This window comes from Nerophis lumbriciformis, linkage group LG38 (assembly GCF_033978685.3).
Source record: "Nerophis lumbriciformis linkage group LG38, RoL_Nlum_v2.1, whole genome shotgun sequence".
Classification (NCBI taxonomy): Eukaryota; Metazoa; Chordata; class Actinopteri; order Syngnathiformes; family Syngnathidae; genus Nerophis; species Nerophis lumbriciformis.
This window is the reverse complement of record NC_084585.2, coordinates 5,691,306-5,703,779: the sequence shown is the minus strand read 5'-3', so window position 1 is coordinate 5,703,779 and position 12,474 is coordinate 5,691,306. Positions and strand designations below refer to the sequence as shown.

The 12,474-nt window shown below is 44.0% G+C and overlaps 1 protein-coding gene across 2 annotated transcripts; it reads right to left on the bottom strand.

The window, feature by feature from the left end:
* Positions 1-417: 417 nt before the first annotated feature.
* LOC133578344 (uncharacterized) lies at positions 418-12,401 on the bottom strand. Of its 2 annotated transcripts, XM_061932705.2 has the most exons (4): positions 12,321-12,391; positions 11,919-12,191; positions 10,594-10,723; positions 418-1,266 (listed from the first exon to the last, which is right to left on the bottom strand). In XM_061932705.2, the coding sequence occupies exons 2-4, from the start codon at positions 12,184-12,186 to the stop codon at positions 900-902; spliced, it is 765 nt and encodes a 254-aa protein (XP_061788689.2). In that variant the 5' UTR covers positions 12,187-12,191; positions 12,321-12,391; the 3' UTR covers positions 418-899. The 2 variants fall into 2 exon arrangements, with proteins under 2 accessions (XP_061788689.2, XP_061788688.2); XM_061932704.2 differs by having other exon boundaries at positions 11,919-12,401.
* Between the last annotated feature and the right edge of the window lie 73 nt (positions 12,402-12,474).

Genomic DNA, 12,474 nt, shown 5'->3' with positions numbered 1-12,474 from the left:
GAGCTCCAACCAAGTATTGAGTATTGTACATGCTCATATTTTTCATTTTCATACTTTTCAGTTGGCCAACATTTCTAAAAATCCCTTTTTTGTATTAGCCTTAAGTAATATTCTAATTTTGTGACACACGGAATTTTGGATTTTCATTTGTTGCCACTTCAAATCATCAAAATTAAATGAAATAAACATTTGAATGCATCAGTCTGTGTGCAATGAATAAATATAATGTACAAGTTACACCTTTTGAATGCAATTACTGAAATAAATCAAGTTTTTCAAAATATTCTAATTTACTGGCTTTTACCTGTATGACCTGCACCCTGAAAACTAGAGATATCCGATAGTTGCTTTTTTGCCGATATTCCGATATTGTCCAACTCTTAATTACCGATTCCGATATCAACCGATACCGATATATACAGTCGTGGAATTAACACTTTATTATGCCTAATTTTGTTGTGATGCCCCGCTGGATGCATTAAACAATGTAACAAGGTTTTCCAAAATAAATCAACTCAAGTTATGCAAAAAAAAAAAAAAACATGGCAACATTTTTTTAACATGCCTCAAAACAGCAGCTTGGAATTTGGGACATGCTCTCCCTGAGAGAGCATGAGGAGGTTGAGGTGGGCGGGTTTGGGGGGTGCGGGGTTTTCTATCTGTGCAAAGGGACAGCTTGCAATCCAAGATTGTGAGTCGTCTCGTATCGGTGTTTGTGTCCAGAACATCGATCGGCGGCCGATCCGATCCAAATATCGGATCGGGACATCCCTACTACGAGTCACCTTAATGTTACTGAAGTCTCATTTACTGGGCTATTACCAGTCAACACATTCTTCTCAGATATAGATCCTACACAACACAAATAATCAGCAATCATTCAATGATTACAAATGGTTTCAGCCTTGCGGAGGACAGTCTGCCATTTGCGCCTTCATCCGCTTGATTTTGAGTGTATAATATTCCTCCTGCAGCTTGAGGACTGCTTCCTGTCTTCTCAGCACAGACATTTCCAGGTCCATTCTGTCCTGCAAGGTGCTGCAGTGCGCTGCGGGTGCACACGGCGAGCAGGGGGAGTGGGACTGTTCTCCGGACGCCGCAGGATAAAGAGTGCTAAACTGTACGCCGAGTGACTTGGGGACGATGGAATAAGATGTGGTTTTTTGTCCCGATGGATCTGAAGCGTAGCCCGGGAGGACAGGATCTGCCTGCTCGTGTTTACTTTCAAGATGTTCTCCTGTGGGGAACGTTCCATCTTTATCACCACTAAAAGGACAGAAAAACATATCGGTAGCAAAATTCCACATGAGTATTTTAATTGTTGCTGCAAGATAGGTAAGCGCAAAATATACAGGTAAAAGCCAGTAAATTAGAATATTTGGAAAAACTTGATTTATTTCAGTAATTGCATTCAAAAGGTGTAACTTGTACATTATATTTATTCATTGCACACAGACTGATGCATTCAAATGTTTATTTCATTTAATTTTGATGATTTGAAGTGGCAACAAATGAAAATCCCAAATTCCGTGTGTCACAAAATTAGAATATTACTTAAGGCTAATACAAAAAAGGGATTTTTAGAAATGTTGGCCAACTGAAAAGTATGAAAATGAAAAATATGAGCATGTACAATACTCAATACTTGGTTGGAGCTCCTTTTGCCTCAATTACTGCGTTAATGCGGCGTGGCATGGAGTCGATGAGTTTCTGGCACTGCTCAGGTGTTATGAGAGCCCAGGTTGCTCTGATAGTGGCCTTCAACTCTTCTGCGTTTTTGGGTCTGGCATTCTGCATCTTCCTTTTCACAATACCCCACAGATTTTCTATGGGGCTAAGGTCAGGGGAGTTGGCGGGCCAATTTAGAACAGAAATACCATGGTCCGTAAACCAGGCACGGGTAGATTTTGCGCTGTGTGCAGGCGCCAAGTCCTGTTGGAACTTGAAATCTCCATCTCCATAGAGCAGGTCAGCAGCAGGAAGCATGAAGTGCTCTAAAACTTGCTGGTAGACGGCTGCGTTGACCCTGGATCTCAGGAAACAGAGTGGACCGACACCAGCAGATGACATGGCACCCCAAACCATCACTGATGGTGGAAACTTTACACTAGACTTCAGGCAACGTGGATCCTGTGCCTCTCCTGTCTTCCTCCAGACTCTGGGACCTCGATTTCCAAAGGAAATGCAAAATTTGCATGGTTGGGTGATGGTTTGGGGTGCCATGTCATCTGCTGGTGTCGGTCCACTCTGTTTCCTGAGATCCAGGGTCAACGCAGCCGTCTACCAGCAAGTTTTAGAGCACTTCATGCTTCCTGCTGCTGACCTGCTCTATGGAGATGGAGATTTCAAGTTCCAACAGGACTTGGCGCCTGCACACAGCGCAAAATCTACCCGTGCCTGGTTTACGGACCATGGTATTTCTGTTCTAAATTGGCCCGCCAACTCCCCTGACCTTAGCCCCATAGAAAATCTGTGGGGTATTGTGAAAAGGAAGATGCAGAATGCCAGACCCAAAAACGCAGAAGAGTTGAAGGCCACTATCAGAGCAACCTGGGCTCTCATAACACCTGAGCAGTGCCAGAAACTCATCGACTCCATGCCACGCCGCATTAACGCAGTAATTGAGGCAAAAGGAGCTCCAACCAAGTATTGAGTATTGTACATGCTCATATTTTTCATTTTCATACTTTTCAGTTGGCCAACATTTCTAAAAATCCCTTTTTTGAATTAGTAATATTCTAATTTTGTGACACACGGAATTTTGGATTTTCATTTGTTGCCACTTCAAATCATCAAAATTAAATGAAATAAACATTTGAATGCATCAGTCTGTGTGCAATGAATAAATATAATGTACAAGTTACACCTTTTGAATGCAATTACTGAAATAAATCAAGTTTTTCAAAATAATCTAATTTACTGGCTTTTCCCTGTATACAACGATAACATTATACCGTAAATTCTACTTTTATTCTAAGCTTTGAACCCCTGATTTGAACCTTTGATCTTTTTTTCGTTAACGGCCATAATGTAACTAGTTTTCATAAAACACAAGTGAAGACACTGAAAAGGTGTTGATTAAACAAGTTGAAAAACTTATTCGGGTGTTACTAGGGATGATGTTCGAAACCGGTTCTCCCAGTTGTTCGATAAGAAAAGAACCGATTCCATGGACTCGAATCCCTTTTTGAGAAACGGTTCCCATTATCGAGGCCACTATAGTAAAGAAAAATAATTGGTTCTTTATTCGAATCCCGTCCCACAGGAAATGCCCTGTGGGACGGCAATGTTGTGCCCATTTGATTGTAGACTCTTACTGCATACTTGCCAACCCTCCCGAATTTTCCGGGAGACTCCCGAAATTCAGCGCCTCTCCCAGAAAACCTCCCGGGACAAATATTCTCCCGAAAAATCTCCCGATTTTCAGCCGGAGCTGGAAGCCACGCCCCCTCCAGCTCCATGCGGACCTGAGTGAGGACAGCCTTTTTTCATGACGGGAGGACAACAGGGTGACAAGAACTAAATCATCCAGACTAGAGATCAATTGTAGTATTATGTTTATTTTACCTAAAAATAAATATATTTATTAATTTAAAAAAATAAAAAAATAAAAAATACATTTTTACTATATTTTGCTAAAAACATCAAAATTAATTGTATTTTTATTTGTATTTTTTCGTGACTCCTTATTACATCCAGCCATATAATTATACATTAAAATAAACATATTTGAAATAATTGATTTTAAATTATCATAATAATTCATTTAAAATGACCATATTTAATTATTCAAATAATTGCTTGTTTATCGACAACTTTAGCATTTTATTCATTACATTTTGAAACTCTCAGAAGCCAAGTTATGTTATATTCCTTAATATTTATTTATGCAAGTTTGAGGTATCAATTATCTAAACACAGTTTGTTTGCATATTTTCAGGATGTAGATATCTATATATATATATATATATATATATATATGTGTATATATATATATATGTATGAAATACTTGACTTGGTGAATTCTAGCTGTCAATATACTCCTCCCCTCTTAACCACGCCCCCAACCACGCCCCGCCCTGCCCCCGACCACGCCCCCACCCCCCACCTCCCGAAATCAGAGGTCTCAAGGTTGGCAAGTATGTCTTACTGACACCTTGTGGCGATATGAAAATACTACGCGACATTAGTTTGGGCACTTCCGGGTTGGCGACGTCAGTTCAGTTCATGAGACAATTGAGAAGTAGACAAGTTGTGTTAGCTTTTACAAGCCTTGGAAAAGATCAGTCTGTAAGTAAACAGTTTAACTTGTTTAAACATATGCGGACCTCTCCAAGGTTTCTCATAGTCATTCACATCGACGTCCCACTAGGGTGAGTTTTTCCTTGCCCTTATGTGGGCTTTGTACCGAGGATGTCGTTATGGCTTGTGCAGCCCTTTGAGACACTTGTGATTTAGGGCTATATAAATAAACATTGATTGATTGATTGATTGATTGATTGATTGATTGATTGATTGATTGATTGACCCGACCTCGGATAAGCGGAAGAAGATGGATGGATGGATGGATGGTACCGCATACCTGCCAACTACTCCGGTTTTCCCGTAATTAGTACGATTTTCATCAACCTATTCCGGGTTACGGTTGCAGTGATAAAAAATACGGTTTTTCATTCATTAAAAAAAAATATTTTTTAAAAAGTTTTATTCGCGAAATCGCGTAACAACAATGACAATCGACACTGCTTCCCGTAACTTCCTATCGAGCCATTCCGAATGCCATGCGCGAGGCTATTTATAGCACCGCTGCCAAGCACGAGGCACCAGTTGCCATTGTTTCCAAACGAGCGAACGATCATGGAATCAACCGGAGAAAAATCGCAAACGAGTCTTAAACCGAAAAGAAAACTGCAGTCATTCCGTGAAGAATATTCAAAAGCCTATCCGGGAATAATTATCCGTTCCAAAAAGGGTGAAAACTACGCGAATTGCACCTTGTACAGACAAGATTTTTCGATCGGACACGGAGGAATTAGCGATGTAAAAGACCACGTTGGGACAAAAAAACACAAGTCTAATGCCGTTGCTAAATTTGGATTTTAGCCACAAAAAGGTAATGACACCAATGTTATCTATTGGAATTGTTTAGTACTGTTATACTGTTAAAAGTGTTTATACTATTTATGCTTTCAAGTCCAAGTTGAAGAAATCTTGTTAAATGTTGACAGCATAACTACCAAAATACAGAAGTATGTCCTTAATATTTTTGCAGTGCTATTTCTGTTGAAAAGTTCAAATGATTACATTAGAGATGTGATGTGCCACTTTTCAAGTGTCTGATGGCTTCAATTAATTTTCATTAATTTTTCATATTTTGAATTCTTTTGAAAGGCTTACAAAAAAACTACATTTGAATTGTAATTCCATGCTATTGACAGGACTATTAATTTTAATGAAGTTAGCTTACCATGTTTACAGTATGATAATTGTGATAGAAATGTGAATTTTAGGCACAGAATATTTTTTACAATTGAACAAGGCAGTAGATTATACAAGCTTGGACAGAAAGTTAATAATGACACCAATTTTTTTTTTTATGGAATTGTTTAGTACTGTTTTACCATTTGTTTACTGTAAAAAGTGTTTATACTGTTTATACTTTCAATTAACAAATTGAAGTCTTGTGAAAGGTTGACAGGATAACTGGCATTAACATACCTGCCAACTTTTGAAATCAGAAAAACCTAGTAGCCAGGGTCCAGGGGCCGCAGGCCCCGGTAGGTCCAGGACAAAGTCCTGGTGGAGGGTTCAGGGCTTCGCCCCCCAACGCAAAATGATTATTAGCATCCAGACAGGTTAAAATGTTGCTAAAACCATCACTTTTCTATCAGTCACAGTGACTTTTCAAAACAAAAATATTACAGCAAAAATCATATGGGTTGATTGACATGTTTATTCTGTAAGATAACTTCAATAGTTTGAAATTATTTTGACAGTTAATGCCAGTTATCCTGTCAACCTTTCACAAGACTTCAATTTGTTAATTGAAAGTATAAACAGTATAAACACTTTTTACAGTAAACAAATGGTAAAACAGTACTAAACAATTCCATTAAAAAAAAAATTGGTGTCATTATTAACTTTCTGTCCAAGCTTGTATAATCTACTGCCTTGTTCAATTGTAAAAAATATTCTGTGCCTAAAATTCACATTTCTATCACAATTATCATACTGTAAACATGGTAAGCTAACTTCATTAAAATTAATAGTCCTTTCAATAGCATGGAATTACAATTCAAATGTAGTTTTTTTGTAAGCCTTTCAAAAGAATTCAAAATATGAAAAATGAATGAAAATTAATTTAAGCCATCAGACACTTGAAAAGTGGCACATCACATCTCTAATGTAATCATTTGAACTTTTCAACAGAAATAGCACTGCAAAAATATTAAGGACATACTTCTGTATTTTGGTAGTTATGCTGTCAACATTTAACAAGATTTCTTCAACTTGGACTTGAAAGCATAAATAGTATAAACACTTTTAACAGTATGTCGTGCTGTGAAATACAGCCGACAGGATTGCGCACCAAACACGAAGCAAGGCCAAAGTGCATGCATGGTGCAGGAGAACAAAGGACTTCTTTCATTTAAGGTTTGTGATAAACCATCAAACTCATTCGTTAAAAGGACTCTATAGTAATATAAAGCGAATTTTTCTGGACATTATCATGCAAGAAAAGTTTATTTTTGGGACCGCGATCACCGCGTAATGATTTTTAAAGATTGCATTACAAACATTTAACTGTCCCATGTGATCAGCCAGTGCGATTGGAAATCCATGCTCAATTATTGCCTCCGTAAATAAAACTTTGGCATTTATCACATCCAAAGAATCTGTTTGGGCGACGAAAAACGTTGAAAGTTTTCCACTTGTATCGCTAGCAACGGCATTAGACTTGTGTTTTTTTGTCCCAACGTGGTCTTTTACATCGCTAATTCCTCCGTGTCCGATCGAAAAATCTTGTCTGCACAAGGTGCAATTCGCGTAGTTTTCACCCTTTTTTTTTTTTTAATTAATGAAAAACCGTATTTTTTATCACTGCAACCGTAACCCGGAATAGGTTGATGAAAACCGTACGAATTACGGGAAAACCGGAGTAGTTGGCAGCTATGCATTAACTGTCAAAATAATTTCAAACTATTGAAGTTAGCTTACAGAATAAACATGTCAATCAACCCATATGATTTTTGCTGTAATATTTTTGTTTTGAAAAGTCACTGTGACTGATAGAAAAAGTGATGGTTTTAGCAACATTTTAACCTGTCTGAATGCAATCAATCATTTTGCGGACCCTTGCTACTAGGTTTTTCTGATTTCAAAAGTTGGCAGGTATGGTACCGCTGTGTTTTGGGCTTTTGCAGCATTTTGTGTTTGTTTGGGGGCGCGTTTGCACAAGTCTACTAACTAGAGATGCGCGGATAGGCAATTATTTCATCCGCAACCGCATCAGAAAGTCGTCAACCATCCGCCATCCACCCGATCTAACATTTGATCAGAACCGCATCCGCCCGCCATCCGCCCGCACCCGCCCGTTGTTATATATCTAATATAGACGATGCAAGGCATTAGTGAGGTTATAAAGCTTTTGCCTGTTAAAGAAATGAGAATCAGCACCTCCAAGTCCGAGTCCATGGTTCTCGCCCGGAAAAGGGTGGAGTGCCATCTTCGGGTTGGGGAGGAGATCTTGCCCCAAGTGGAGGAGTTCAAGTACCTCGGAGTCTTGTTCACGAGTGGGGGAAGAGTGGATCGTGAGATCGACAGGCGGATCGGTGCGGCGTCTTCAGTAATGCGGACGCTGTATCGATCCGTTGTGGTGAAGAAGGAGCTGAGCCGGAAGGCAAAGCTCTCAATTTACCGGTCGATCTACGTTCCCATCCTCACCTATGGTCATGAGCTTTGGGTTATGACCGAAAGGACAAGATCATGGGTACAAGCGGCCGAAATGAGTTTCCTCCGCCGGGTGGCGGGGCTCTCCCTTAGAGATAGGGTGAGAAGCTCTGCCATCCGGGAGGAGCTCAAAGTAAAGCCGCTGCTCCTCCACATCGAGAGGAGCCAGATGAGGTGGTTCGGGCATCTGGTCAGGATGCCACCCGAACGCCTCCCTAGGGAGGTGTTTAGGGCACGTCCCACCGGTAGGAGGCCGCGGGGAAGACCCAGGACACGTTGGGAAGACTATGTCTCCCGGCTGGCCTGGGAACGCCTCGGGGTCCCACAGGAAGAGCTGGACGAAGTGGCTGGGGAGAGGGAAGTCTGGGCTTCCCTGCTTAAGCTGCTGCCCCCGCGACCCGACCTCGGATAAGCGGAAGAAGATGGATGGAAATGAGACTGATCCAATGCAGCACAGACATTCGCTTGCCACGCTGTCACGACCCAGACGCACACCAGTGCGCAATCATACGGGAGCCGCGCTGAGCGCACCTCCAAGCGCGTCTCGCTGCCGGCGACGGCCGGGTATATGGGCCCGACGCTCCAGCGCCATCCATTTTCAGGGCTAGTTGATTCGGCAGGTGGGTTGCTACACACTCCTTAGCGGGTTCCAACTTCCATGGCCACCGTCCTAGCTGCTGTCTATATCAACCAGGGTGAGCCCCACCCCTTTCGTGAGCGCACTGCGCGCGGAGTGACCCCTGTTACGCGCCCTCGGCAACAGGGGTGGCGGGCAGGTAAGCTGCGCGGGCGGAGCGCGCGGAGTGACCCCTGTTACGAGCCCCCGGCCACGGGGGTGGCGGGCAGGTAAGCTGCTTACCTGCCCGCGCGTGACGCCGGCCGCGGCGCGGTGTCGGTGCGGTGGGCGCGGTGGTGACCCTGGACGTGCGTCGGGCCCTTCTCGCGGATCGCCTCAGCTACGGCTCCCGGTGGGGCCCTCTCGGGGGAAGGGGCCTCGGTCCCGGACCCCGGCGAGGCGTCGGGGGCCTTCTCCGCTCCGTAAAAGTGTCCATCTCTTCTTTTTTTTTTCTTCTGTTGTGGCATATGCAGCAGGTGCCTGCTCGTTTTTCGTATGTGGGTAACAACATTTAACTACCGTATTTTCCGCACCATTAGCCGCACCTAAAAACCACAAATTTACTCAAAAGCTGACAGTGCGGCTTTTAACCCGGTGCGCTTTATATATGGATAAATATTAAGATTCATTTTCATAAAGTTTCGTTCTCGCAACTTCGGTAAACAGCCGCCATCTTTTTTCCCGGTAGAGCAGGAAGCGCTTCTTCTTCTACGCAAGCAACCGCCAAGGTAAGCACCCGCCCCCATAGAACAGGAAGCGCTTCTTCTTGTACTGTAAGCAACCACCCGCCCCCGGAAGAAGAAGGAGCGCGCGGTGCATGCTGGGATATGTGACGTTTCATTTCCATTTGTGTGTTTATGTAAAGACCCCAAAATGGCTCCTATTAAGTGTGTTGTCTGTCTAATTATAAATAATGCAGACGAGGCGTGTTAACTGAGTTCTCAACGTTTACTCACAGCGTGCTCATAACCACATTCTAACTGCCAGCATACAACAACGCTTCTCAGGGCTACCGCGCATGCTCGTAACTATCGTTGCATGCTGGGTAGTGTAGTTGTTATATTTGCTAGCTCATAACAGCACATTGAGAGACACGCTTACGCGCTTAATTCAATACTCGCCGTCATTCCGGGTGGATTGACAAAAGACCTCCAGCCGCTAGATATTGGTGTCAACAGGGCATTCGAAGCTAGACTGCTAACTTCGTGGGAACAGTGGATGACAGAAGGCGAACACACCTTCACTAAGACGAGGAGGCAGCGCCAGACGACGCCAACATCTGCCAGTGGATCGTAAATGCCTGGGCAGATATTTCGGTCACAACTGTGGTCCGAGCTTTCCGGAAGGCAGGATTCACAGAACTGCTGGATAACAGTGACACTGACTCCGATGACTTCGACGAGACGGAACCGTCCATTTTGGATCTCACATTTGCCCAACTTTTCACTTCGGACACCGAAGACGAAGGATTTACGAATGAAGAATAACTTCAGAAAGTGAGCGCTATGTTTATTTTGTGTGTTGTGACATTAACGTTCGAGCAACATTATGTTGCTATTGCTCTGCACGATTTTGAATTTTACTATGTTTGTGATTGCACATTTGCGTACATTTTGGGACAGAGTTGTTAGAACGCTGGTTTTTAATATATTATTAAAGTTTGACTGACCTATCTGACTGTTTTTTTGACATTCCCTTTAGCGCAGCGTAGGCGCGGCTTATAGTCCGGGGCGGCTTATTGGTGGACAAAGTTATGAAATATGCCATTCATTGAAGATGCGGCTAATAATCCGGTGCGCCTTATAGTGCGGAAAATACGGTATGTATATATATTTCCGAATTGGTTTAACTGCCACCCGCCTGAATCTATTTAAAATCTAATTTTATTTAATTTCAATCGCCCGACCCGACCCGACCCGACCCGCTGATAAAATCTAATTTTTTTAAATTTCATCCGCCCGATCCGCGGATAATCCGCGGTTGTGCCCGCAAACCGCGCATCTCTACTACTAACAAACATGCATCACCTGTTGTGTTGACTTTCAATGATATCAAACGGCGTGGAGTCTTCTTCGTCTTGTTGAAGCGCCGCAGGGTTCATGACGGAGATGGCTATTTGGGTCAGGGCGCTGAACTGATCCAGAGACACGTCATCATCTGTGAGTAACAAAAAAAATGCATGTTTTACTTTTGCATTTGTAATAAAGGGGTTCTACATGTGCTTTGTGGACTTGGAGAAGGCATTCGACCGTGTCCCTCGGGAAGTCCTGTGGGGAGTGCTCAGAGAGTACGGGGTATCGGACTGTCTGATTGTGGCGGTCCGCTCCCTGTATGATCAGTGTCAGAGCTTGGTTCGCATTGCCGGCAGTAAGTCGGACACGTTTCCGGTGAGGGTTGGACTCCGCCAAGGCTGCCCTTTGTCACCCATTCTGTTCATAACTTTTATGGACAGAATTTCTAGGCGCAGTCAAGGCGTTGAGGGGATCCGGTTTGGTGGCTGCAGGATTAGGTCTCTGCTTTTTGCAGATGATTTGGTCCTGATGGCTTCATCTGGCCAGGATCTTCAGCTCTCACTGGATTGGTTCGCAGCTGAGTGTGAAGCGACTGGGATGAGAATCAGCACCTCCAAGTCCGAGTCCATGGTTCTCGCCCGGAAAAGGGTGGAGTGCCATCTCCGGGTTGGGGAGGAGATCTTGCCCCAAGTGGAGGAGTTCAAGTACCTCGGAGTCTTGTTCACGAGTGAGGGAAGAGTGGATCGTGAGATCGACAGGCGGATCGGTGCGGCGTCTTCAGTAATGCGGACGCTGTATCGATCCGTTGTGGTGAAGAAGGAGCTGAGCCGGAAGGCAAAGCTCTCAATTTACCGGTCGATCTACGTTCCCATCCTCACCTATGGTCATGAGCTTTGGGTTATGACCGAAAGGACAAGATCACGGGTACAAGCGGCCGAAATGAGTTTCCTCCGCCGGGTGGCGGGGCTCTCCCTTAGAGATAGGGTGAGAAGCTCTGTCATCCGGGGGGAGCTCAAAGTAAAGCCGCTGCTCCTCCGCATCGAGAGGAGCCAGATGAGGTGGTTCGGGCATCTGGTCAGGATGCCACCCGAGCGCCTCCCTAAGGAGGTGTTTAGGGCATGTCCGACCGGTAGGAGGCCACGAGGAAGACCCAGGACACGTTGGGAAGACTATGTCTCCCGGCTGGCCTGGGAACGCCTCGGGATCCCCCGGGAGGAGCTGGACGAAGTGGCTGGGGAGAGGGAAGTCTGGGCTTCCCTGCTTAGGCTGCTTCCCCCGCGACCCGACCTCGGATAAGCGGAAGAAGATGGATGGATGGATGGATGGGGTTCAATACTTACCTGCACCCGCTTGCATCTTCTGTCTCTTGATCTCCTCCCGGGATTTCGCCAGCAGATTCTCCCACTTTTTGCTGCAGTCGGACACGGTCCTCTGCATTTGTGGGAAGGCCGTGTTGATGGTGTGGGTTATCTCTTCCCAAGCCTGGCGTTTGTCATATAAACCAGTGATGCACTTCCCTCTGATGACTTCTTTCCTCTCATGCACCAGCTGAGCGAGGAGATAACACTCCTGGTCTGTCCAGTTGGGTCTACGCTTCCTGCTAGACATTGCCTCTAGTTGGAATGGCATGATTTAATTAGTATCTGGTAATTACAGCTTATTATATATCTTTGGAGCACAATAATACCAGACAGGAAAGAATGAGATCTCAATTAAGAATAAATTAAGTCCTTCTTACATACCTACAGTGTGTAATATATGAGGTCCTAAACACGCTACTACTCATTTTAAGGCGGAAAACCTTTTAAGGAAGATTAAATAAGGCTTTTTTTCCCCCCCCCCTTCTGCTCTGCAAAACAACGGTGTCGCGGTTTAATGACGTCACGTCCAGGTGAC

Excerpts from the sequence above, each read along its gene's own strand:
- LOC133578344 (XM_061932704.2), bottom strand. The coding sequence starts at position 12,207 with ATGCCATTCCAACTAGAGGCAATGTCTAGCAGGAAGCGTAGACCCAAC. Across the intron at positions 10,724-11,918 it reads GAAGATGCAAGCGGGTGCAG|ATGATGACGTGTCTCTGGAT; the intron begins GTAAGTATTGAA and ends TGTTACTCACAG. Across the intron at positions 1,267-10,593 it reads ATTGAAAGTCAACACAACAG|TGGTGATAAAGATGGAACGT; the intron begins GTGATGCATGTT and ends CTGTCCTTTTAG.